The following is a 27871-nucleotide window of genomic DNA, read 5'->3' on the forward strand; positions in this document are numbered from 1 at the left end:
ACCTTGAGTGTCCTGTTCATGCATTGAACTTGGACTGGTGATCTATTTCACATATGGTAATATACATGTTTCAATGCTACTCTCTCATATCCAATTTTCTCGGGCACTACTTCTGCTGCATACCACCATCTACTCCTGTTTATTGAGGTAGTATACTTCAGGGGTTAAGTACCCAGGTTGAAGAATTAGGTTGCCTAGGTTTGACTCTCATTGCCCTGCCCTAGTTCAGGTCTTCATCATTTATCAGTGAGAGTGTTGATACGCTATTCAGTCCCTTGACCTCTAGTCTACACCTCCTTCAATCCATCCTCTATAACACTGTCAGTTATTTTCCTAAAACACAAATCTAACCACATTACTTCCTAATATAATATTTCAGTGCTCCCCACCCCATTTCCTATTGCAGAGTTTCTCAAAATGTGTGCATCAGAATCACTGCTAGATTTTGAAAGTGCAGGCTCCAATGTCCCAGTCCAAACCTATCTGATCAAGAGAAATATGATCTTTGAGAAATCTAAAAATCTGCATTTTCAATTTTGATTCTGATATATGTGAAGCCCTTCATGAGCCATGTCCTGCTTTTCTAGCTCATCTACTGTCATTATCCACTTTGTACTTTAACCCTCCAACAATTTGTGCGGTTCCCCCATCTGCCAAGAAATTTCACATTGCTGCTTCTGCAAAGGCGGTTGTGACCTTCTGCAAGGTCCTTCATCTCTTTGTCTCCCTGGCACACTCCTTTTTATCCTTTGGAGTCTTCTTCACCAGAACCTCCTTACTGAGAAATTTTACTTACTTTTCTTCTCTATAGCTGTTTCTCAACCAGTTTTTCATTATCACTCCTTCACTCAAGGAGCCTTTCTAGATACCTTTTCCTAATCGACCCATCCACAAAATTTTAATATCACAGATGTACTGTACACGTACTGTGACCCTTTGGAAAATCATAAACTATGTAGCATCTAAGTTTTTTTGCTGCCCCTACTCCCCTACCACCTGCCCCATCAAAAATCAATGCTTTTTCCCTTGGGAGCAGTATCACCCCTGTTGGGAACACATACTGTGCAGCAGCAGACACTGTTAACCAAACTAGTCTTCTTGAAGTTTACCTTTGATTTCTCTGATAAGTCTTTTCTGATTCTTCTCCTATCTCTCTGACCAGTCCTTCTCAAGACTCGACTTTGTAGTCCTTTCTTTTCTTGCCTGCCTTGTAAACACTGAATTCCACAAGGCTCAGTATTTGCGTTTTTCCCCCTGCATTATCCTATACATGTTTCCCAGGTTATTTTGCCTAGTTTTAATTACCACCTAGCATGCTATTGAAAAAGCATGAAAAGACCCTGATGCTAGGAAAGATTGAAGGCAGGAGAAAGGGACGACAGAGGATGAGATGGTTGGATGGCATCACCAACTCAATGGACATGAGTTTGAGCAAACTCCGGGAGATGGTGAAGGACAGGGAAGCCTGATGTTCTGCACTCCATGGGGTCACAAAGAGTAGGAGATGACTGAGTGACTGAACAACAATGCTATTGACTCCTGACTCCTGAATTTTGCATCTTTAGTGAAGATGATTGTCCTGAGCTCCAGCTTCTTGCTAGTTTAAGTACAGGTCACAAATTGGCAGCACCTGGGAGTTTGTTATGAATGCAGATTCCCAGGGTTGCCCCTCCCCCAAGACCTGAATCAGAATCTGCATTTTAATAAGATCCCTGAATATTCTGTATGCAGATTAAAGTTAAGACATCATAGGCTGGACCCCATTTCCAGCTTTCTAATAGACATCTTTAATTGGATGCTCCATAGGCACAGCAGTTCCCATCCCCTATTCTTCTTGGTTAAAGATAACACATTTACTCAGTCATCTATACAAGAAATCCAAATCACTCTTTTCTTATCATTTGTATCAAACTGGTTATCATTCCTACCTAGTCTAGCTACTAAATGGCTGTTGAATTTATTCCTTCATCTATGCTCATCACCAAAGCTTGCATCTCCTTTTGGAAAGATTATTATAACTGTAAGGTCCTAACAGATTTCTCTAGCAATATTCCACACTGTACCCCAACCAATTTACATACCAACTACTGCCAGAATCATATTCATAAAATGCAAATCTGATCATGTTACTCTTCCTGACTAAAAATTCCTTTGGTGATTCCTTATTGTTTAAAACCAAGATTCCTAACCAGGGATCCACACATGGGCTGTAGGAGATCCTTAGACTTTCTGAAACTATAATAAAAAATTTGTGTATGTACACTTCTAATGGAGAAGGAAATGGCACCCCACTCCAGTACTCTTGCCTGGAGAATCCCATGGAGGGAGGAGCCTGGTAGGCTACAGTCCATGGCGTTGCAAAGAGTCAGACATGACTGAGCAACAGACTACTATACTTTTCTAAGGAGAATCAGATTTTTAGAGTGGTCCATGACCAAAATAGGTCAAGAACTACTGACTTGAAGGATCAAGTCAAAGCTATCTGCTTGGCATACAATGACCCTTCATACCTCTCCCACCTTACCTCTAGCTACTTGCCTATAGGAACCATTGGTTTCAGCTTTACTTATGGACTTGGAAATGCCCTCAGCTTTCACACCTCTGTGCCTCTGTACATGCTGTTCTTAGAATAACCCCAAGGTCACATACACAACTAGTAAGATTGCAGTCTGGATTTGCACCTAGGTCTTTCTTCAAAGTTCATAGTCATTCCACTTGACAGTGGTTTGATATTTTATATTGTGACCTGTGCTGTGCTTAGTCGCTCAGTTGTGTCCAACTCTTTGCAACTCCATGGACTATAGTCCACCAGGCTCCTCTGTCCATGGGAATTCTCCAGACAAGAATACTGGAGTGGGTTGCCATGTCCTCCTCCAGGGGATCTTCACAACCCAGGGACTGAACCCAGGTCTCCTGCATTGCAGGCGGATTCTTTACCATCTGAGCACCAAAGAAGCCCAAGAATGCTGGAGTGAGTAGCCTATCCTGTCTCCAGGGGACCTTCCCAACCCAGGAATCGAACCAGGTCTCTGCATTGCAGGTGGATTCTTTACAAGCTGAGCTACCAGGGAAGCCCTATTGTGGCCTAGTATACACAAATATTAATACATACAACATATACTAGAATAAGTTTCATGAACTCCACCTTGATATATTAAAAAAAAAGGTGGTTGCCACCCACTAAATTGATATTATATTCCTGTTACAAGTTACTACCCTTAGTCCTTGGGAAAAAAGCTATGACAAATCTAGATAGCGTATTAAAAGGCAGAGACATTACTTTCCCTACAAAGGTCCATATAGTCAAAGTTATGGTTTTTCCAGTAGTCATATATAGATGAGAGAATTGGACCCATAAGAGTGCTGAAGAATTGATGCTTTTGAAGAATTTTAGTTTTGGAGAAGACTCTTGAGAGTCCCTTGCACTGCAAGGAGATCAAATCAGTCAATCCTAAAGGAAATGAACCCTGAATATTCATTGGAAGGACTGATGCTGAAGCTGAAGCTCCAATAGTTTGGCCACCTGATGCAAAGAGCTGACTCACTGGCAAAGATCCTGATGCTGGGAAAGATTGAAGGCAGGAGGAGAAGGGTACAACAGAGGATGAGATGGTTGGATGGCATCACCAACTCAATGGACATGAGTTTGAGCAACTCTGGGAGATGGTGAAGGACAGGGAAGCCTGGTGTGCCGCAGCCCATGGGTTGCAAAGAGTTGGACACGACTGAGTGACTGAAAACAACAACAATCCTCAGTTGAAAAACACTGCACCAGCGCTTCACTGAGATTCAGGGAGTTCTCACTACTGAGAATTTATTACCTTAGCCCCAGCAGTACCAAGGTTTTGAGGCTTCCTAGGGTTACAAGTTTTCTTGACAGGAAAGCATTTGCCAGTGAATTGACCATTTATATCAGTCCCCATTCAACCTACTCCTTTAAACACTAGCACAATCCCCATGCAGCTAGCTGTCCAATCTTTGTGTCTCATGGATTGTCAAATATGTCAGCAAGCGATTCCATGCAAATCTAACACAAAGTGAAATTACAAAGCTTATAAAAAAAATGCAGGCTATTGTGAAAACTGACATGAAACTGACAGCAAGGATGTGGTAGACTAGTTTACAACTGAAGAGGAGAAAAATAAATAAGGATAATGATCTTAAAAGTGGTTCAAAAGAGAGCAATTTAAATATCAAATGACTATGGAGAAGCCCTCAGGAAAACTGATGAAGCCCTTGAATATTTTGGCAAAATCAACCCTCTTAATGATCATGCTGCAAAAGTCTCACAGAAGTGAAACATACCATCTTGAAATATCATGCAATTTTTGTTAGAAAATGAGGTCCTGAACGAAAACAATCAATCCCGCAATACATTCTTGGTTTGTTATAAGAATTATTTAGCATTCAATTTTTATTAAATGAAACGAAATACATTTTAATAGTTTTTAGTTAGTCAGGTTAGCATACTAATCAAACCCTGCCCCCTCCACTATTTACTCTAAAATTTTAGTCCCTCTTTTAAATATATCCACTAAGTAGCTTTTTGTTTTGGAGAAGGCAATGGCACCCCACTCCAGTACTCTTGCCTGGAAAATCCCATGGACGGAGGAGCCTGGAAGGCTGAAGTCCATGGGGTCGCTAGGAGTCGGGCACGACTGAAGCGACTTAGCAGCAGCAGCAGGTTTTTGTTTGGTATCTGCTGCTGCTAAGTTGCTGCTAAGTCACTTCAGTCGTGTCCGACTCCGTGCGACCCCATAGACGGCAGCCCACCAGGCTCCCCTGTCCCTTGGATTCTCCAGGCAAGAACACTGGAGTGGGTTGCCATTTCCTTCTCCAATGCGTGAAAGTGAAAAGTGAAAGTGAAGTCGCTCAGTCGTGTCCGACTCTTAGCGACCCCATGGACTGTAGCCTACCAGGCTTCTCCGCCCATGGGATTTTCCAGGCAAGAGTACTGGAGTGGGTTGCCATTGCCTTCTCCAATACATGTATATGTAATGTTTCAATTTCTCATCCTTTAATCATTAGTGATAGTGTTTTTTCATGTTTGTTTACTGTTTCCTCTTTTGTGAATTGTCTGTTCATGTCTTTTGCTCATTTATCTGAATTAGTGTTTTTAAAAAATCAATTAGAATAGTTAATAATTTCAGCCCTTTGTTTATATTTGCTGTAAATATCAATATTTTTTGCCTATTTTTATTTTCATAAAATTTTAGCTGCAAAAGTTAGAAAACATCTCATTACACAGAATTTGAAAACTAGAGAAACATATAAAAAAAGTATCATTTAATTCTGCCACCCTAACATAACCACTATTATCATTTCCAGTATTTTTTTAAATATGCACGTGCTTTACAAAGTTGTAACAGCAGTGTGCATACATTTTTAAAACCTGTTTTTTTCATTAACCCATAAGTATTTTTCTGAAATGCCCCCTTAGTCTTCATAATCATCATTTAAAATAATAGTATAATATTCTATGAAATAGATATACAATTTATTTATTGCTAGATATTCATGTTATTTCAATTTTTTTCAATTAAATAATAGGAAGATGCCCTGGAGAAGGGATAGGCTACCCACGTATCCTTGGGCTTCCCTGGTGGCTCAGCTGGTAAAGAATCCACCTGCAATGTGGGAGACCTGGGTTCGATCCCTGGGTTGGGAAGATCCCCTGGAGAAGGGAAAGGCTACCCACTCCAGTATTCTGGCCTGGAGAAATCCATGGACTGTATTCCATGTAAAGATAAATATCTTTAGGTAAACAGTTTTTCCCCCATTATTTTGAATTATTTTGTTAGGAAACATTCTCAAAAGTAGATTACGAGATAAAAAGGGCATTAATACATGCTGGCTACCAAACTGCTTTCTTAAGGGATTGATCAAAATCACAGTATTACTACCAAACTGAGTACCACTTTTTAAAAATTCTGTTACAGACAGGCTTAAAAAGAGGCCACCTACTTACTTGCATTTCTTTGATTAGTAGTGATGAACATTGACCCATATTTCCCAGTTATACTTAAAACTCCTTTGTAAATTATCTATTCAGGTTTTTTCCCCACATATCTTCTTATACATCATACTGTATGAATGTCTGAGAAAATGCAAATATGACACATTTTGTCATATTTATGTCAACTATGCCTTTCTAGTCTGTGTTTAGATTTTGTTTGTGAAATGACCACAAAAGTTATTTTGGTTTTAAAATTTCATACAAATATGTTGATCTTTTCCTTCATAAGTTTTTTTTTCTATTCTTTCCTAAGCTTAGAAAACGATTCCCCTTTAGAAGCTTGATAATTCATTCATTCTAGTTTTTTTTTTCTAATTTGGCTTTTTAATATTTAACTCTTCAATCTAGCTGCCACTTAGTTTACTACAGGAGATGAGGGTGTAAATGTTACAAGCTGTCACAACATCATTTACTGAACAACCCTTTCCAAATCGTTTCCAACGCATCCTTTATAAAAGATTGAATTTTTATGTGAAACAGTCTCTTTGGGAAGTGTACTATAATATCATCTGTCTAATCTTGTACCAGTGGTACCAGTGTTTTCATTATTCTTGTTTTGTATGTTTAATAGCTAGTAATATTACTCTCTCGTTACTCTTCTTTTGCAGAATTTTCTTTGAAAATCACTCTTGTTTAGCTTTCAAATAAGATTACTTGCTGTCTTACCTCTAAGAGACAAACTTCTTGAGGGCAGAACTGGTTTATTTCCTTCGAATAGATTGCTAAGAATAATAGTACTGGCTCAATAGGTACAAACATCTTCCCCACTCTTAACACTTATTTCTAAAATTTTCAAAAAGAGTGTGCCAATTTCACTGTAATCCTGCCAGCACCTGGATATTTTGAAATTTTTTTTTTCAAATTTTGTGGAGAAAAATGTAGTATGCTTTAATTTCTGTATCTCTGCTTATTAGTGGTGATAAAAATATGCTTGACACTATGTAGGTGCTTAATCAATACATGTTGAATGAATATATGGCATGTATGAATGTACATGCATCGGGGGATGAGGAGATTACAACAAATATCGTGGTTATAAATGATAAATGCTGGCTAGATGGAAGTTTGTGGACTAAATGCCTATAATCCATTTGCAGAAAGATTCTAGAGGGGCCAAGAAGCCCCTGGAATTTGGACCTGAATTGGAGCAAGCCCTAGAGACTCTTCACTTCAGATGTGTGTTTCCAGGTAGGATCAGTTGAAAGCTGTCTGAAACAGCTAAAATAATGGTGCATAGGTATGCCCACGCCTACATGTAGCCCAGAAGCCACCATAATTGGCTGGAAATAGAGTGTGCTTCTTTTGACAGCAAAACAGTGATAAGAAGTGGCAGGTACCTGGGTATTCCACTGCACACTGATCCAGGCCCCAGGAGGCCTGAAGCAGTGTATTTAAATATGTAAGCTTCTCCAGTGCTATACACAGAAACTAGATCTGACTTGTAGGACTGGGCATTTCCCATGAAATCACACTGCTTTTCTTCTCAACTTGCTAAGTATGAGAAGGCATAGAAGTCCTTGGTTCAGAGGTGCTCGGTTTTATTCCTTTGATCTATAGCTTGAAGGAGATAGGGTCATTTTTTTCCTTCTAGAGATCACTGTCTTGACTTTGAACTTTTTAACAGGGCAAAAACTAACAAAAAGCAGGTTATTTCTGTTTTTAAGGGCATATAAAACTGATTACTAAACACTGCTTCTCTTTGTTCCATTGCCTCAGTAGTGGATTCTAGCAGTAAACTTACTCAAGAATTTCCTTGGTCATGAAATCTATTCACTTGATGAAAAGAATTCCATATTATTACCTTAACCTGCATATGCTGAATCTGTGCTCAAGGTTTTATTCTGAAAGATGAAGTGTTGTCTCTAGACTCAAGAGCCCTGGAGCAGCAAGGTCATGGCAGATGGTATGAACAATTGGTGTGTGAAAGATGCATTGGCAGTTAACTACTACTGCTGCTTCATTTCACTCAAACAGCACATTGATAAGTTCAGTTTTTAAAATCTTTCTCCTGCCTGGGGCAGGGGGGTAATTAGGAGTTTGGGATTAACAGATACACATACTACATACTCTACATAGAATAGGTAAACAGGCAGGATCTACTCTATAGCAGTATCTTGCAATACCGTATACTCAGTATCTTGTAATAACCTATAATGGAAAGGAATCTGGAAAGTGTAACTGAATCACTTTGCTGTACACTTGAAATTAACACAACATTGTAAATTAACTATACTTCAATAAAAATAAATAAATAAAATCTTTCTTCTCCAACATGTACTACAGACATTTTAAGTGACATGCCAAATGCTAAATCATACTCAGAAGTCCTTGTTAGACACAGAGTACAACTGTTTGAAATGTTAAATTCCAAAAGGACTTTTCCTGTAACTCCAAGTAGCACCCAATAGTTGTTTCATAAGCCCTTTCTCCTTAGAAAAAAATCTAGCTCCAGCTGCCGCTTTGCTTAGAGATAGCAGCATAAATCTCCTTTTTGATTCCTCAGCCATTTGTTTTAAATCTATTCTCATCCATTCTTAACCTATTCAAAAATCTGCTTTCTGCTCCTTTCTAGAAGTAGCTCTATAATTCACCTCTTCCAAAACTTCCATGATTAATTGCTCCTTATTACTGAATACAGCTCATACACATATTCAACTGGTACCAAAATTGATGTTGCTCCCTAATTATTCTAGTTTTATTAATGTTTCTAGAGTTCCTTGGAGATAGGGCAATTTCTAGAAAGCTTAGAAGGAATTTAGGGATTGTCTAGATACACTTATCTACTATTATAAATCTGCTATTGATACCCTTTGTTCTCCCTATTTTCCTGAAGAAGAGACTGATAGTGAAAGAGACGAATCTATCCAGGTCAGTCAGCCAAGTTCATAGAGAAACTAGGCATAAAGCCCAGGTATCCTGACTTTCTTTTTTTTTTTTTATTTTTTATTTTTTTATTTTTTTAGTTTTTTATTTTTTAAATTTTAAAATCTTTAATTCTTACATGCATTCCCAAACATGAACCCCTATCCCACCTCCCTCCCCATAACATCTTTCTGGGTCATCCCCATGCACCAGCCCCAAGCATGCTGCATCCTGCGTCAAACATAGACTGGCGATTCAATTCACATGATAGTATACATGTTAGAATGCCATTCTCCCAAATCATCCCACCCTCTCCCTCTCCCTCTGAGTCCAAAAGTCCGTTATACACATCTGTGTCTCTTTCCCTGTCTTGCATACAGGGTCGTCATTGCCATCTTCCTAAATTCCATATATATGTGTTAGTATACTGTATTGGTGTTTTTCTTTCTGGCTTACTTCACTCTGTATAATCGGCTCCAGTTTCATCCATCTCATCAGAACTGATTCAAATGAATTCTTTTTAACGGCTGAGTAATACTCCATTGTGTATATGTACCACAGCTTTCTTATCCATTCATCTGCTGATGGACATCTAGGTTGTTTCCATGTCCTGGCTATTATAAACAGTGCTGCGATGAACATTGGGGTACATGTGTCTCTTTCAATTCTGGTTTCCTCGGTGTGTATGCCCAGCAGTAGTACACTTTCCACTATATTATGTCATCTTTTTTAAATTTTACTTGTATCTCTTCAGAATACCTAGCTAAGTGCCACACACACACACACACACACACACACACACACACACACACACACACACACACACACGTCTCTCAATAAATACCAATACAATAAACATAAGACTTTACATAAATGAAAAGCTGATTCAAGGAAAGAAGTAGAAAGCAAAAAGGTCGTTATCTTACTTCTTTGCATGATGCCACCCTCCAGACCAGTTGATTGCTACTTTGCACATTCCATCAATCAGGCACTGGGCAGCTGTGATTGTAGCCCCTCCTACAGCTGCTGCATAGTCGAATATTCCTTCAGTGGCTGGGCAGTCATAACCTTCAGGCAAACATCAGAAGAGCTCATTAAAAGATAAACTGGAAAAAGAGGGGTATAATATTATGATTTATAATAAGGAATATATAGTTAGCTCTTGAACAACATGGGATTGAACAATGCAGACCCACTTATAGGTGGACTTGTTTTTTCAATAGAAAATACTACAGTACTACACCATCACTGGTAGGTTGAATCCCTGGATGCAGAACAGCAGATATGGAGGGCCAATTATAAGTTATACTAAGATTTTCAACTGTGCAGAGGGTGGCTACCCCTAATCCATGGGTTGTTTAAGGGTCAACTGCATAATTGGTCTTACTCCCAGTTTCTGGCACAGAACTCTTAAAATTCTTGGAATTCCTAAATGATGAAATCAGCGACATATCTTGGTTATATTGATGAGGTGACTTGTGGACCACAACTAAGGATGGGGGTTGGTTGCCAGCAGAACCAGGCATACGAGGGTTGGAACTATCAGTTCTACCTCCTGATCTCCTGTGTGAGCGAAGAGAAACTGGAGATTGAGTTTGTAAGAAATTAATAAACAGAAACTTCAATTAAACAGAGTCAGGAGACCAGAAGGGGGAGCTCTCACACTCTGAAATAATAACCAAGTTTAACAAGAAAGACTTCTTTCCTGGCAAGGACTCAAGTCAATGAAAAGCCAGGGACTCTCTTTCCCACTCTCTTTCCTTTCCTTTTTTTTTTTTTTTTTTGTGGTTACTATAGCCCTTCCAGCTTCCTTTCCTTCTCCATAAGAGTGTTCTTCCCTAGCGATGCAAGAAATTGCACATGGCTTGCTATGGTTGCAGACCCCAAATTCTAATTCTCTGCTGATCCCAAACCAACCCATGGTTGATGGAGAAATATCTGGCAGCCTATTTGTTTAGGTCAACAAGTTCAATCACCAATTGGCCAATGTCTTTAATCAATCATGCCTATGTAATGAAGCCTCCATAAAAACCCCAAAGAAGAGGGTTTGGAGAGTTTCTGGGTTGGTGAACACATAGAGATTTGGGGAGAGTGGCATGCTTGGCAAGGGCATGGAAACTCTGTGCCCCTTTCTCATACCTTGACTTCCTGCATCTCTTTCATCTGGCTATTCCTGAGTTATATCCTTTTATCATTAACTAGTAATCTAGTGACTATATGGGTTTCCTAGGTTCTGTGAGCTGCTCTATAAAATTAATTAAATCCAAGGGTTGGGGAGAGGTCATGCAAATTTCTGATTTACAGTTGTTTAGAAGCAGAGTTAACAACTCGGACTTATGCTTGGCATCTTGAGTTGGTGAGATTGTTAGAACCTCTGATTTGCAGCCTGTCAGTCAGAGCACAGGTAGCAGCTTGGGTTTGCAATTGGTGTCTGATGTGGAGTGAAGTCTTGTGGGACTGAGCACTTCACCTGTGGAATCTGATGCTATCTCCAGGTAGATAGTGTCAGAACTGGGTTGAATTGGAGGACACCAAGCTGGTGTCCTGAGCATTGTTTGGTAATGTGGAGGCAAATTCCTTCCTCCATACATTGGAATTGGGTCTGGCGCCACCCACTCCAGTGTTCTTGCCTGGAGAATCCCAGGGACGGGGGAGCCTCGTGGGCTGAGGTCTATGGGGTCGCAGAGTCAGACACGACTGAAGTGTCTTAGCAGTAGCAGCAACTCTATTAGAAAGACTAGGTTGAGGTACAACAATATATCCTACCAAAAAGCTACTGTGCTAACATCAGCTCCAAATGAGAGATAAATGTCTTCAATGTGTTAGAGTTAGAAAGGCTAAACTTTCAAGATTAACTAGTCACATCTTATAGATGAGGAAACTGAGGACTGAGAGGTGATATGTCATATCAGTGATGACAGAGCCAGGTATGGGACCCTCTGGTGTTTTAAGCTCCCACTTCCACCTTCCACACATACCTCCAGTCTAGCGTTTTTCTACTAAATCATACTGTTTCTCTAGACTATCCTATTGGCCACTTATGGTTCTTTAAAAATGCAGCTGTTTAATGAGAAATAAGGTATCAAACTTACCCAGAACATAAATCTATATTGAAGTTAAAATACAAGGTCACAGGACAGTTAAATCAGTGTACATATAGACTGACCCAATCTGGGCACTGCTATTAGGGCCTAAGCAACTAAAAGGTTTTTCTCTATTTGATCCATCATTAATTTTGCTCAATTCATATGGGAGTGTAGTTAAACTAAGAGATTAATATTGTGGTTAACACATTAGTTGTTACTTTGAAAGTTTTAAAGACCATCACTCAAGTTATAAGCGTAGCTCAGCTGGTAAAAAATCTGCCTACAATGCAAGAGACCCCGGTTTGGTTCCTGGGTTGGGAAGATCCCCCGGAGAAGGGATAGGCTACCCACTCCAGTATTCTTGCGCTTCCCTGGTGGCTCAACCAGTAAAGAATTCGCCTGCAATGCAGGAGACCTGGGTTTGATCCCTAGGTTGGGAAGATCCCCTGGAGAAAGGAATGGCAACCCACTCCAGTATTTGGGCCTGGAGAATTCCATGGACTGTATAATCCATGGGGTTGCAAAGAGTTGGACACAACTGAACGGCTTTCACTTTGCAAGTTATAAAAGATGAAGTAGTTATGATCTATAGATGGAGGTTGTCCATCTCCCATCATTGCCTGGTGATGACTTTACCTAGTCCATATTCTATGGAGTCTGGATGATCATCATCTCCATCTTGGCTGACCTTCTGGAGATGCTGCAGATAGGCATCGGTGTGGAAGCTGGCCATCTCCTCCATGGAGGCCACTTTGGGCTTAACTATCCTAATAATAACAGAGAACAAAGAGAGGTGGGTGAGTCAGATCCAGAGTATGCCAAAACCTGGAAGCAGGAGCCAAACCTTCCAGCTTCTGGTTCCAGGGTGCTGAAACAATAAACATGTTCCTCCACTGCACTGCAGTCTTCATTTTCTCACATCCACTGCATTAAACAGGGGTGACAGGATAGATATGTCCCTTAAGTTTAAAGGTAGGTTAAAAACAAAGAGTAATTATATTAAAATTAAATAATCAGGTATCACACAAACTTTGCTCTGTGAGTTACAACTTTCATGACAAACCAGTAGGAAGTAATACTTTCATTTGAATCAGTTTTCCTAACTGGGCAAATACAATTCTTTCAACTAAAATTTTACTTCACTAGGCAGCTGAATTGTCATGAATTTTGAATTTGGAGTCAGAGAACTGGGTTCCCATCATGATTACCAGCTCTATAACCTCAGATAAGATGGCCATTGTGTTGTTCAGTTTCCTCATCTATAAAGTGGGGGTATCTTAAGGAACTTATGTGAAGATTAAATGATAACATACATGAAAATGCTTTGTGGGTAACTCTCATTATTATTAATAGTAAAGGATAAAGACATAGGCAACCAAAAATGTAGAAATTTCTGTATCTGGTCACTCACATCTGCTTCTGAGAGGAAGGAGAAAATAGGCTGACTAGACTTTACTCAGAAGCTCTCAACCAACTGTTCACAAGAAGTGAAAAATAGGAGTAATGGAGAGAACACAGGGCACTAACCTAACAACAAGGACTTAACCACCTCTAACTTCCGCTGCCTAGTCCCTATATCCTCTTCCTGACTCTCCCACTGCCACTACTGCTCTCTGGGGTGGTCTATGGACCAGCAGCAGCAGCACCTGGGAGCTTGTCAGAAAAGCAGAATTTCAGCCTCCCATCAGACTTATTGAATCAGAATTTGTACTTTAGCGCTTGCTTCAGCCGGAGAAGGCAATGGCACCCCACTCCAGTACTCTTGCCTGGAAAATCCCATGGGCGGAGGAGCCTGGTAGGCTACAGTCCATGGGGTCGCTAAGAGTCGGACACGACTGAGCAACTTCACTTTCACTTTCCTGCATTGAAGAAGGAAATGGCAACCCACTCCAGTGTTCTTGCCTGGAGAATCCCAGGGAAGGGGGAGCCTGATGGGCTGCCGTCTATGGGGTCGCACAGAGTCGGACACGACTGAAGCGACTTAGCAGCAGTAGCAGCAGCAGCAGCAGCTTGCTTCAGCAACACATATACTAAAATTTGAACGACATAGAGAAGATTAGCATTGTCCCTGCACAAGGATGACACTCAAATTTCTGAACCATTTTTGGATTGGAAGTTTTGGATTAGCAGATGCAAAGTATTATACATACTCCTCCCAGGTAGCTCAGTGGTAAAGAATCTGTCTACCAATGCAGGAGTTACAGAAAATGAGGGTTCGATCCCTCGGTTGGGAAAAATCCCCTGGAGGAGGAAATGGCAACCCACTCCAGTATTCTTGCCTGGAGAATCCCCATGGACAAAGGAGCCTGGTGGGCTACTACTGTCCATAGGGTCATAAAGAGTCAGACATGACTGAGCAACTAAGCACAGCATATCTGAATCACTTTGCTGTACATCAGAAACCAAACAGTATTGTAAATCAACTATAATTTAATAAAATAAAATTTTAAAAAAATCTGTATTTTAACAAGGTGATTCCTATGCACATTCAAGTTGAAAATGCATGACCTAGGCCACAGGGAGGCAGTAGTGGGTGTTTTTTGTTGCTGAAAGGAATTAATATGGTTATGTAGGCTACTACCATTATCAAGCAGTCTCAGCCTTAAAAATTAAATACACATAGCCAAGATCCAAGGAGTCTTGCTTCTTCTTCAAGAATACATATCCACACGAGGTGACAACTCTGTTTATTAAAATAAAAATTTTATGGTTTCTTGTACCATGTTTCCCAGCCCTCATTGCTCCCTCTTCTAATACTCTTCCTCTTGTGTATGGTAGTTGCTCAGTCGTGTCTGACTCTTTGCGACCCCATGGACTGTAGCCCACCAGGCTCCTCTGTCCATGGTATTCTCCAGGCAAGAATACTAGAGAGGCTTGCCATTTCCTTCTCCAGGGGAACTTCCCAACATAGAGATCAAACCTGGGTCTGTTTTTGTTTGTTTGTTTGCACTGCAGGCAGATTCTTTACCACCTGAGCCACCAGGGAAGCCACCACTCTTCCTCTTAACAAATCATTACTAAAAGCCTCCCTACTTAACAAGAAAGACAGTTTTATTTTTCTTTGATTTCTTAATTTTTTAAATGCTAAATAACTTGGTTTTGACTATATGCTAAAAAACTTTGGTTTTGACTGTCTAGGCTCATGGCACCCCACTCCAGTACTCTTGCCTGGAAAATCCCATGGATGGAGGAGCCTGGTGGGCTGCAGTCCATGGGGTCGCTAAGAGTCGGACACAACTGAGCGACTTGACTTTCACTTTTCACTTTCATGCATTGGAGAAGGAAATGGCAACCCACTCCAGTATTCTTGCCTGGAGAATTCCAGGGACTGGGGAGCCCGGTGGGCTGCTGTCTATGGGGTCGCACAGAGTCGGACACGACTGAAGCGACTTAGCAGCAGCAGCAGCAGGCTCATCATTTAAGTTTGGTGGTGGTAATGGTATGCCTAAAAGTCTTAAATAGAATCCATACTCTCAGACCTGGCTTAGGAGAAAAAAAAAAAACAAGCAAACCAGAACACCTCCCAGCTGAAGGTATTTTTTATCAGATAGGTTTTAGTACCCATATGTTCTAACCCCAAAACCTCCACAAAATACCTATTCCTAGGATATTTCCCTCCCAGCAATAAAGCCCTATTTCTTAACTGCTTCAAGCACTTTTTTCGAGTTTTCTTAATTCTTCAAGAGCTTTCATTAGGCTACAGGCCGATTACCAACACTATGTATCACACACACAAAAAAAGAGAAAACTTTAAAAAAAGTACCATTCTCTCACTAATTAGCCCCACCTGTGAAGCAGGACAGTAAGGGTATGAACACTTGGGTTCAGGGTTCTGTTCAAAACACAACTTACCTCATTTGCTTATGCAGTGCATATGCTTCAATCAAGGAATGTACCATACTGGCCTAAAAACATCAGCATAAAAAGGGGATAAAGGCAGAAATGAATGGTCTCTTACATGTTTTAATTCAGAGAAATCCCATCGACTTAATCATCCTGAACAAAGAAACTTTTAACTCCCCTCCCTTCTTTTAACAGTTTACAAACCACTTTAGACAATACATAGTATTTAAATCACTAAGGCGAAAGCTACCAGGTTTTACGGAGGTGATGGAACACTTTTCTCCCTCAGCTTCTTTTCCCCTTTGGGGATCCCTGGCAGTAGAAACACCGTCCCCTCCGCGCGATCCCCTCCCCCGCACCTCCATCCCACCCCCACCTTTCCGTTGGACGCCCAGCTGCGCTCTCAGGAAACTCTCAAAGGGAACACTTCCTCTGTCACCTGGTACAACTGTTCAAATTTCTGCTGAAGATTTCCCCTAGCCCTGTGTCCCCTTCGCTTCCTAATGCCCTCACGTTCACTGCCCCCCCCCCCACCCCCCAAACTCAGATCACTAAGGCGAAAGCTATCGGGCCTTATGGAGGTGATAGAACACTTCTCCCTCAGCTTCTTCTCCCCTTTGGGGATCCCTGGCAGTAGAGATACCATCCCCTCCGCGCGATCCCCTCCCCCGCACCTCCACCTCACCCCCACCTGTCCGTTGGACGCCCAGCTGCGCTCTTAGGAAACTCTCTAAGGGAACACTTCCTCCATCATCTGGTACAACTGTTCAAATTTCTGCTGAAGATTTTTCCCAGCCCTGTATCCTCTTCGCTTCCTAATGCCCTCTAGTCCACCGGCCCCTTACCCCACCCCCAAACTCACGGCGATCACCCCAATCTTTCTTACCCGTTTGGGCACTTTGGCCAGGGAGTCGCACACGCTAACATACTCGGGACTGTAAATGTAAACTGGGGGCAGCGACTGCCCAGCGTCCGCCGCTTCCTCCGACCCCTCCATCTTCCACTTACAGCCGTTTCGGAACCACCGTCGGGATCCGGCTTTTTTTCGGACTCAGCCTGGGCTCGGGTTCCTGCTCCACCGATCGGCCGCAGCGGTGCTCCTTGGTCAACATTCCCTCCGAGTCTCGAGATCGCCAGCAACACTGTTCTCGCTCCCCATCCAATTGAAGGCATACATGGGCCTCCTCAGGCCAGAACCCCTTCATTTAGTGACTACAGTTCAAAAACGGGAGGTCGGGAGAAATAAAAGTCCAAATAGCTGCCAACTAGGGCAGATATTTTATGGTACAATTTAGCACAGTCAAAATTAACCATCCTTGTTCCCCTACGGGGCCATTTGAGATGAGGTCAAACCAGCTTCCGAGCATGATGGGAGATGTAGTTTTGAGAGATTTGAGTAGCGGAAGAGCGGGGGCTAATTAGTAAAATAGCCGCGAATTTGAGTTTTAGCACTTAAAAAGAAAAAAAGAAAAAGAAAGAAAAACCCCCAAACAGTCTCAACGCTTTATGAATTGCCTCAATCTGCGAATACACCGACATTAATATCTAAAGACAGACACAATGTGGCCACTAAGAGCCCGGGACCACCCAACTGCCTCAGACGGACATTTTTTGTTGCGGGACTAATTAACGGTACCAACGGTTTACACAGAAAATTCTGTGCGGCAACTTGGTTTACTGCTTTTCATTATTATCTGTCCCTGTCCATGTAAAAGTTAACAATCCCAATAATTTACTCTGGCAAAGATGGTACTACTTTCTCAAGAGGCTGCCTGGTATTCTGTAAATTGCTTGGTAGATTCCAATCAAGCAATAATGTCAAATCACTCTTTGAAAATTGATGTAGAATAAGATACTCTAGGTGACGTTGGAAACTGTAGCTCCTCTTCCTTCCTTCCTTTTGTCTTTGCAGCTATACAAGGGTTAGGGAAATATTTTATGTTTGGTGTGAGGGTTCATAAAAACTATTTTATGCTGAAGCAGTTTTAGAATTACCACCAGTATTTCCAGGTTCCTGGGGGTTCCTATTATCTGATGGAAACTAGCCAATGTCCAAGTCCCCAACTCTCATATCAACATGAACTGACTTTACTAACACCTCTCAGACAATCCAATATACTTACTTCTTTAAGGATATTAAACATTTATCAAGTATTGTGATATACACTTGGACATATTATCTCATTTCATCCTTGCAACAGTCCTATAAGAGGTTGTAATACACCCATTTTACAAATGTAGTTTAGAGAGAGAAAATACCTTAAAATTTATACACTTCCAAGTAACTATTCAAAATCACACACTTTCAAGCAGAAAAGCAGGAAATTTGGATTTTTTTAATCTCTTGCTATGTATTCTTTAGCTAGAATGTAAGCTCTTATGCTTCTTTTGTATCTTCCCATAGAAACTACTTCAAACTTCTGCAATCATTCTATCATTCATTAAACTTTATCTGACATCAACTAGGTGTACAGTATAGCTGAGGATTCAACCTTCAGGATGAATTACAATCTGATCTCTTGTCTCAGGGATTTGCATTTTTGTAGAGGTGAGACAGATACACAAGAAACCATAAGCAGTACAGAGTCAGATAATGAATGTAGGATGCTTAGGTTATTTAATTAATAAGCATTAAGTACTTAAAATCTGGTGCTTAATAAATGGCAAACTAGGGTTCTTACTCAGTGGCATCTGAGAGGGTCCTAGAGAATAGATGAGATTTTACTTGGTGAAGAAGGGAGCCAGGGGAGGGGCAGGCTGACTAGAATCAACAGAATATGCAAAAACAAAAAGGAAAACATTTCTAAATTAGTTAAGCTGAAGGGGCTGGCTCATGAAGTGTTTTGAATACCAAGCTAAAGAAAATAAACTTCACCCTGTGGGAAATAGCGAGACATTTAAACAGAAAACTTAAAATGAAGGATTTCTATGGGGTCGCACAGAGTCGGACATGACTGAAGCGACTTAGCAGCAGCAGTATGTAGGGAAGATTAGACACTGATTAGATATCCTACAGGCAGTGGGAGTGCTGCAATGGTTCCGATAACAAGTAACAGTGACTTATATTTTGTTTTGCTTTTTGTTTGGCTGCACCATGTGACATGTGGGCTTTCATTCCCTGACCAGGGCTGAAACCTGTGCCCCCTGCAGTGGAAGGGTGGACTGCCAGGGAACTCCTAAGTAATGATAATTTAAACTTGGGAAGGGTTAATGGAAACAGAGAGAAAGAAATAATGCATAGGGTAGGTTCAACAGGACTTCCTTACAACTATTTGGATATTGGTGTGAGAAGGAGATGGAGGAGAGTCACTGAAAATTCTTAAAAGTCTGTATGAAGAGAATGTCAGTAAATATCAATATAAGGAACAGGGAAATTAGGAGGAGAACTCAGATGCGAGGGCAGGTGCTTAACCCATTTTATTTTCCCTCATACATAAAGCGAAGTAAAGTGGCTCAGTCGTGTCTGACTCTTTGTGATCCCATGGACTGTAGCCTACCGGGCTCCTCCATCCATGGGATTTTCGAGGCAAGAATACTGGAGTGGGTTGCTATTTCCTTCTCCAGGGGAACTTCCTGACCCAGGGATCGAACCCAGGTCTCCTGCATTGTAGGCAGATGCTTTACCACCTGAGCCACAAGGGAAGCCTCTACATAAGAGATAGATAAGCCTCTACACAAGACTCCCTCATACATAAGAGATAGCTAAAGTCATAATAGTGGCTGAGATAGCCAAGGGAACATGGCTTTCTCCAGTATCTAACTGTCATATTGTCTATCAATGTCTAAATGTCATATTTAACTTAACATTTTCAAACCAAACTCCCGATTTTCCTATCCAAGTCTTTGCCACCCCTTCCCCATTTTTCATAGCTCAGTAAAGATACCAACATCTATCCAGCTGCCTAAGCCAGAAACCTGGGAGTTATTTGTATTCCCTCCTTTTCTCTCACTCCTAAATCCAGTCTATCAATATCCATTGGCTTTACCTTCAAGACACGGCTTCCCTGGTAGCTTGGATGGTAAAGTGTCTGCCTACAATGCGGGAGACCCAGGTTCAATCCCTGGGTCGGGAAGACCCCCTGGAGAAGGAAATGGCAACCCACTCCAGTATTCATGCCTGGAGAATACCATGGACAGAGGAGACTGGTGGGCTACAGTCCATGGGATTGCAAAGAGTCGGACACGCCTGAGCGACTTCTCTTCTTCAAGACACATCCTAACTATATCCACTTCTCTCCTCTGCGCTGCCACCATCCCAGACCTGGCACTGTCATCTCTCACTTGGACTTCCTGCAATATCTAATTGGTTTCAACTTCCACTCTTGTTGACTTCTAGTCTATTCTTTGTCTGGATGAGCTTCATAAAACATGCAAAGCAGATTATGTTACTTTTTGAAACTTGCCCCACACCATGATGAAAATCTTTGAGCTAAGAAGAAGAGAATAATTTGGGAAATACCTGTTTTGGGGAGTTAGGAGAGAAAGATGCCAAAAAGGAAACAAAAATGTTGAGTGAGAACTAGTACAGTTTTATAGAAATCAAGGGATGAGAGAGTTACAAGGGAGATGTAGTAACAATGTCATGTATCACAAAAGGGTAAAAAAAAAAAAAAAACAACCCTTTTTGCCATTAAGGGTTCACTGATGCTCTATGAGAAATACACGAGGTAGGGAAGGAAGCCAGATAGCAAGGGGTTAATGAGTGAAGCCAATGTGGTCAAGTGTAGCTTCCTTTTAGAAGAATTTTGACTGTGAAAGGAAGGAATTAGTATTTCTAACTAGGGAGATATTAGGGCCTAGTATTTTTTTTTAGGGTAAGAGAAATGCACGTGTTTACAAGGAGAAAGGAGCCTATGGGACTGTAGGAGCTGACTAAAAGGTGAGATCATGACAGGTTGGAAGTACAAAAAGGAAATGGAACTTGTCTAGTGCTTTTATGGGTAGGAAGTGGAAGGATGATGGCAGAATACAGACTGGCTATGTGAGAATCTAAAATCTGGACTCTATTTGAGGTGAAAATGGATTGTTCCATGTGTTCTTTAAGTTCTAGCAACAGGCAGCTGAACATGTCAACAAGGGGGAGCATTGCTTCTAAACTGGAAACAGTATCCTTGTTTGGCATACAATGTTGCAAGATGGAAAAAATAAATTGTTGCTTAGGGATCTGAAACTGGTAGCATATTCCTGCAGCAAATCTTACAGGGAGGCTGCATCCTTATTCATGGTTAGGATAGAGCACAAATCATGCCACAGGTTCCAACCTCAACTTTCCATATGCTTAATACTTCTATGATCCTTAAGAAGAAAACCTTTTCCAAAGCACCAGATTTGTAGTCAAAGGACTTGAAGTCAGAGGAAATAGGTTGAATCTTGGCTCTACAGTTAACTTAGTGTGGTGACCCTGGGTAAGTTCCTTGATTCCCTTTTCTTAGGCATTTTTGCTAAAGGTAGTTTTTGAACTAGCAAGGTCATGATAGGCTGTGCCACTTCTTTTGATGATCTTCTCTGCCTTTACTTGCTGGCAGAAGCAGGGAGAAGGGAAAGCAAATACATTAAGAAGTTACTACCCCTCTGGCCATTCTCTTTGTGCATTTTATCATATGCCCACTGATGCCTCAACTGTACTGAACCAAATGACCCTAGTTTTCACACCATTTCCTCATGTCTTTTCTTTGGAAAGGGCCATTGTTGAGAATGCGAATTCTAGAGTCAGACTGCTTGGGCTTAGATCCCAGTTCTACTACTTCCTGGCTGCTTGATCTTCAACAACTTGCTTATAATGCTCAGTGCTTCAGTTCCATCGTATGTAAGATGGGGATGACAACAATTTCTATCTTACATGGTAATTATGAAGACAGAATAAGATGGTTCATGCCAATAGAGATGCAGACAGAGAGCAGACTCGTGGACACAGTGGGTGAAGGAGAGTGTAGGGCAAATTGAGAGAATAGCATTGAAACATATATATTACCATATGTTAAATATATACCTAGTGGGAAGTTGCTGTAGAACACAGGGAGCTCAACCTGGTACTCTGTGACAACCTAGAGGAGTGGGATAGGGGGGTGGGAAGGACATTCAAGTGGGAGGGGATATATGTATAACTATGGCTGATTCGTGTGGTTGTACAGCAGAAACCAATACAACATTGTAAAGCAATTGCTCTCCAATTAAAAAAAAGATGGTCCATGCCAAATGCCTGTATAACAATGTCTGGCATTTGGTAAGCACTCAAATAATGATCATTATTTGCTTTAAGAGCTATTGTGCCAAATATTCCTTAATTTGGGGGAAGTCTCCACCCCACTGTTATCTTTACCTACATACCACTACTGCATGAGTACCATTACTAGTTTGAGAACAGGTCTTTGGCTTTTAGGCCTAGCCTTAAGAGAAATCAGACTTCTGCTAAATATAGGGTGACCATACCATCCAAACTGGGACACATTTAATGACAGAGAGTGCTATTAATAATTATACCAGGACAACAGGCATAAATGGGGACTGTCCTGAGCAAACCAAGACCTAAGGCCACTCAAGTTTAATAGGAAATGAATACTAAATATGGAAAAACACTGTATTTATCTCCATTCCATTAGTACAGGTACTAGGTATTTGGTAAGTACAAAAAGGGTTTTTTTTAAGAGTAATAACAACTTTTGACCCATCAGCTGCATAAAATTCTCAGAATGTCGTATAACCTAACTAACCAGGATGGGACTGCAGAGATAGTTCATCCTTGCTGGATAAACCCTCTCTTGTTATACAAAAGGCTAATGAGTAGCAGAAACAAGATTCTGCCGAATATTCATAACATTTAGGAGAGCGAACAGTTTTTAGTTATCTTCTAGTAGTGCAGGGGCACCATCTGCACACAAATGTACTGCTGAGCAAAAATTAGTCTTATTCATTCATCAGAACAGGTTCCCTGATGATATCAATAAGCTAGTTTAAATTTAGTGAGCATAGTTTAAGTAGCTGTGCATGTGAATAATAAAACTGCATTTCTTTACATATATTACATATTATATAATTTATAATATGATTTATGTATTAATATTATCCTACTTTGACCCAATTAATGAGCTTTGACTGTACTGCATACCTAGAGTATGTAAAATAGAGCCATGAAATAAACTCCAGTCACAGAAACACATGAGGCTTTGCACATTGGCACCAGACATAATTTAATTGGAAATTCTAATTTTTTATTCTATTTTCAAAATGTAAGTGCTTTAAAAAGTCTAATGTGTTTTTTAGTGTTGCATACTTAAAAATGAACAAAATATGAATCAAGTTTTCTAAACAGTTGCTTTAAAAGTGAAGTAGCTCTGTATGGGAGGCGTAGTGATAGATAATCTCATATACCCAGAGAAGTATAGCCATCATGTCAGTTCAGGTAAATTTGTGTGGGAGCTAGTGGTGACGCTCAAATGTGCCACTGCAGATGTACTCCCCATGGCTGGGGTACATTTGCAGCCAGTGAAAAGATAAAGAGTTTCAGATCAGTTCAGTTCAGTTGCTCAGTTGTGTCCGACTCTGCGACTCCATGGACTGCAGCACGCCAGACCTCCCTGTCCATCACTAGCTCCCAGAGTTTACTCAAACTCATGTCCATTGAGTCGGTGATGCCGTCCAAGCATATCATCCTTTCTCCTGCTTTCAATCTTTCCCAGCATCAGGGGCTTTTCAAATGAGTCAGCTCTTCACATCAGGTGGCCAAAGTATTGGAGTTTCAGCTTCAACATCAGTCCTTCCAATGAATATTCAGGACTGATTTCCCTTAGGATGGACTGGTTGGATCTCCTTGCAGTCCAAGGGACTCTCAATACCACAATTCAAAAGCATCAGTTTTTCGTTGCTCAACTTTCTTTATAGTCCAACTCTCACATCCATACATGACCACAGGAAAAACCATAGCCTTGGCTAGACAGACCTTTGTTGGCAAAGTAATGTCTCTGCTTTTTAATATGCTGTCTAGGTTGGTCATAACTTCTCTTCCAAGGAGTAAACATCTTTTAATTTCATGGTTGCAGTCACCATCTGCAGTGATTTTGGAGCCCCCCAAAATAAAGTCTGTCACTGTTTCCACTGTTCCCCCATCTATTTGCCATGAAGTGATGGGACCTGATGCCACGATCTTAGTTTTCTGAATGTTGAGCTTTAAGCCACCTTTTTCACTCTCCTCTTTCACTTTCATCAAGAGTCTCTTTAGTTCTTTTTCACTTTCTGCCATAAGGGTGCTGTCATCTGCATATCTGAGATTATTGCTATTTCTCCTGGCAATCTTGATTCCAGCTTGTGCCTTTATCCAGCCCAGTGTTTCTCATGATGTACTCTGCATATAAGTTAAATAAACAGGGTGACAATATACAGCCTTGACATATTCCTTTTTGGAACCAGTCTGTGGCTTCCTGACCTGCATACAGATTTCTTAAGAGGCAGGTAAGGTGGTCTGGTATTCCCATCTCTTTCAGAATTTTCCATGGTTTGTGGTGATCCTCACAGTCAAAGGCTTTGGCATAGTCAATAAAGCAGAAATAGATGTTTGTTCTGGAACTCTCTTGCTGTTTTGATAATCCAACGGATGTTGGCAATTTGATCTCTGATTCCTCTGCCTTTTCTATAACCAGCTTGAACATCTGGAAGTTCACGGTTCACGTACTATTGAAGCCTGGCTTGGAGAATTTTGAGCATTACTTTACTAGCATGTGAGATGAATGCAATTGTGCGGTAGTTTGAGCATTCTTTGGCATTGCCAAAAGTATAGTTTCAGAACAGGGTGTAAATTTTCTTTATATGTGACCAGAAAATTGTGTAATCAGAAATATACTTACCATGTGTTTCCATTTCCTATAAGAGAAATACTGAAAATGTTGGACATCCTTTCTTTGTTTCCACTATCTGTTTTACTATCACCCTACTATGTTCATTTATTCATGTGTACTCATAACATTGTCACTGGTAATGTTACAATTATTTAGAGAGCCCACCATCCCCATTCTTGGAGACAGACCTGAAAAAAACTGACGGAAAATAGAGGATTGAAGTAGGAAGTTATCTGAATGCAAATAGGGAAATTAGTAGAGTCTTTACAGGAGAAGGAAAATGCTATGGACTGAATGTCTGCATCCCTTCAAAATTCCTATCTTGAAGCCTCAGTCCCCACCATGTGATGGTATTTGGAGGTGGGAGCCTTTGAGAGGTCATCAGGTAGAGTCTGCATGGCAGGCCTGGTGCCCTTACACAAAGAGGAAGAGACCAGAGCTTACTCTCTCTGTGCCATGTGAGGATACAGCAAGAAGGCAGCCAGCTGCAAACCAGAAGGAGGGCCCTCCTCAGACACTGAATCTGCTGGTACTTTGGTCTTGAACCTCTCAGCACTCAGAACCATCAGAAGTAAATGTTTGTTATTTAAGCCACCCTGTCTATGGTATTTTGTTATGGTAGCCTTGAACTAAAACAGAAAGTTAGGAGAAACATTCTTCAATGGCTACCTAAATGTGAGACTAAGGAAGAGGACTCAAGGAGTCCTCCATTATCTTTTGTGTGTCAGCCTGAGACCACAGTCACACACCTCTCCCACACACAGCACTCATATTTACATACGTACACAGTTTGTCAAACATGCATAAAGATATTAATAGATATACAGAGATATCAAAACTACTTACATTAAGAAAAAGTTCCCATGTATGCTTAGACATACATACAAATGTAGGTGTTTTCAAGAGACAGATATATGCCCACAGATATCAAGATGTACATAGATAGGAACAATAGAACCAGAAAGTAAAAATGCAAGTAAATGAGTTTAAAAGCATATAGGAGGTCAGGGAGTTGGAGGGGGTGGATGCTGTAGAAAGTGAGTATGTGAGTGAGACAAAGACCAGGTGAGCACAGAGAAAGAGTACTCAGTAAAGCAGCTATAGATTGGACTGCTGGATCCCTGTTCACCAAAGATAGAGGCTTCAATTATTCTCTGTGTTGTGTGCTGGCCCACTCTTCAAAGGCATGGATTAGTGTACAAGGCTTTCTTCAAGACACTAACCCATCTGATTCCTTCTCCATTCCCTACGTGTAAGACTCTACCCAAACATCTTCTCTTCTTCCACTCTCCTTTCTGAAATTGGGCCCCCAGCTCCATTTCTCTGGATTATTCTGCATTTTCTGCTACACATACATCTTTGAGTACCAGCAATCTTTGTTAAACGTGATTTCAAGTGTTAATACTGAAATTCTTAAATATATACACTAAACTTGCAGTTTCTCGATATTTCACCAAGAGGAGAATAAGAATAAGTATATAGATACAGAGAAGGCAAAAGCAGAGGCTAAGTCTGCATAGAAAGGAATTCATCATTCAACATGAGGCAGCATGTGAGTGAAGAAGAAAATTATGATCTGGTACTCTTTTCCCAAGAAAAGGCACTTAGAATAGATAATTTCCAACTTATAGGAGCATAAAATCCAACAATTGAGGATTTATTCACTGGAAATAATGTCCCAACGCACCCACCACTCATTTACACAATGAAACCACACATAAGAAAAATCAAACTTCAGGAATAAGTTATTATTAACATCTGCGCCCCAAACAGGAGTTAGAAAACTAAGTTTGTAACAGATCTAGAGAATAAAAACACACACTTTTATGAACCACGAAAGAATGAAGGCTCGCAGTGAAGAGCCTGGGTGAGCAGATGCCTCCAAGCAAGGGTTCACATCTTCTAAAGCAGTTATTTTATCAGAAAAGTTTGCTCTTCTTGGGAGAGATGGGTTGGCAAGGGACAGGGTAGGAGTGATCAGGTCATCATATTTCAGTTCCATGCATAATCAACGAGGCAGGAACCAGCTGTCAAAAGGCTCCCGGCAGCCAGGCCTAGAGGCCTCACTGCATGGCACAGATGCTGTGGGGCAGAAACTCCTGCACATAGGTGGCCGCTGCTTTGGAGAGGTAGGTCATGGTGCCAAACCTGCCACTGGGTGCACTGTCATACAGAAGAGTACAGATGCCAGACGCAGGATCCTTTGCCAACATGATATCATCTGCACCGAGGGTTTTCTGTTTGGTTTTTAAGGATGGGAAAACACAGGGGAAAGGAAAAATTACTAATCCTACTAATTAAAGCCCTGATTAGAATAACTCAGAGCCTCCTCCCCATCACCAACTAGTTGGATCTTAGGCTGTTTAGACAGCAAGGGATCAGAGTTATACTCAAAATGGTGGCTATGAATTTCTATACATTCATTTTTCACTAGATCCCCAATGATATGAATTATTTTAAAAGTACTAATTGTTTAGAAATTTTGAAAGTTCAATATAATAGGTTAATTAGAGTTTTGTTCGTTAAAAGTCAAAAGTTAAAACTTACAAATCACCCTAGATGAACTTTGGTCTGCATCCTTCTAGTACTACTGATTCAGCATGTATTATTATTATTATTGTTTGGTCATGCTGTGTGGGGTCTTAGTTCCCTAAGCAGGGATTGAACAAGTGCTCCCTGCATTGGGAGCATGGAGTCTTAACCACTGGACCATCAGGGAAGCCACTCAGCATGTATTATTTTATCTTGTATTTGACCATTATTTCTTCTTTCTAAGTTGATTTAATTCAAATGGATCACAAGCTTTCCAAGCTAGAGTCAATACCTAAAAAGGATCACATTTTCTGATATAATAAAGAGCAGTCAGAGTATTTAAAATTAGGACTGTCTTGTGAAATCTTTGAAAAGTCCTAGAGAAGCTTTTAATTTCCTTTGCATGCCCATCCCCAGGGCCTAAAAGAATGAAACACTGATTGCATGTTTTGGAAACTTCTATTGACAAGAGCAGATGCCCTTCACTTTATGTGTGTTCCTACTTTTAATCTAGGAGACATCTGGAAAGCTCTTAGTAGTTTGCATTTTTAAAATGTGGTTAATTTTCTGAAGTAAGATTTAATAAGAAAAATAAGAAAATGTAGAATTAAACATGTTACTTTAATATTTTCTTATAGGTAAGAAAGAGCAAAAACGAAACAAACCTAAATCAAATCTTCTCTTTTCCTTAATAGTCCAGAAAG

At 40.7% G+C, this 27871-nt stretch overlaps 2 protein-coding genes and 1 pseudogene across 8 annotated transcripts in view; 1 reads left to right on the top strand and 2 right to left on the bottom strand.

Moving 5' to 3' along the window:
* HDAC8 (histone deacetylase 8) overlaps nucleotides 1–19373 on the bottom strand; it is a 262891-nt gene extending 243518 nt beyond the window's left edge. The window contains exons 1-4 of one of the 2 annotated variants that reach the window (XM_070291830.1): nucleotides 16694–19373; nucleotides 15817–15869; nucleotides 12601–12731; nucleotides 9805–9946 (exon numbers count right to left, since the gene is read on the bottom strand). In XM_070291830.1, the coding sequence (XP_070147931.1) occupies nucleotides 9805–9946; nucleotides 12601–12731; nucleotides 15817–15869; nucleotides 16694–16804 (437 nt within the window). In that variant the 5' untranslated portion in view covers nucleotides 16805–19373. The remainder of the gene's footprint in view (nucleotides 1–9804; nucleotides 9947–12600; nucleotides 12732–15816; nucleotides 15870–16693) is intronic. The other variant, XM_070291829.1, reaches the window with a different exon arrangement.
* LOC138931236 (U6 spliceosomal RNA) lies at nucleotides 13973–14070 on the top strand (annotated as a pseudogene).
* A 6887-nt stretch (nucleotides 19374–26260) lies between the features above and the next one.
* PHKA1 (phosphorylase kinase regulatory subunit alpha 1) overlaps nucleotides 26261–27871 on the bottom strand; it is a 171525-nt gene continuing 169914 nt past the window's right edge. For all 6 annotated transcript variants that reach the window (XM_070291836.1, XM_070291835.1, XM_070291834.1 and 3 more), the window contains one exon: nucleotides 26261–26872. In XM_070291836.1, coding sequence (XP_070147937.1) covers nucleotides 26699–26872 — 174 coding nt within the window. In that variant the 3' untranslated portion in view covers nucleotides 26261–26698. The remainder of the gene's footprint in view (nucleotides 26873–27871) is intronic.

The sequence above is a fragment of the Ovis canadensis genome, chromosome X (genome assembly GCF_042477335.2).
Source record: "Ovis canadensis isolate MfBH-ARS-UI-01 breed Bighorn chromosome X, ARS-UI_OviCan_v2, whole genome shotgun sequence".
Lineage (NCBI taxonomy): Eukaryota > Metazoa > Chordata > Mammalia > Artiodactyla > Bovidae > Ovis > Ovis canadensis.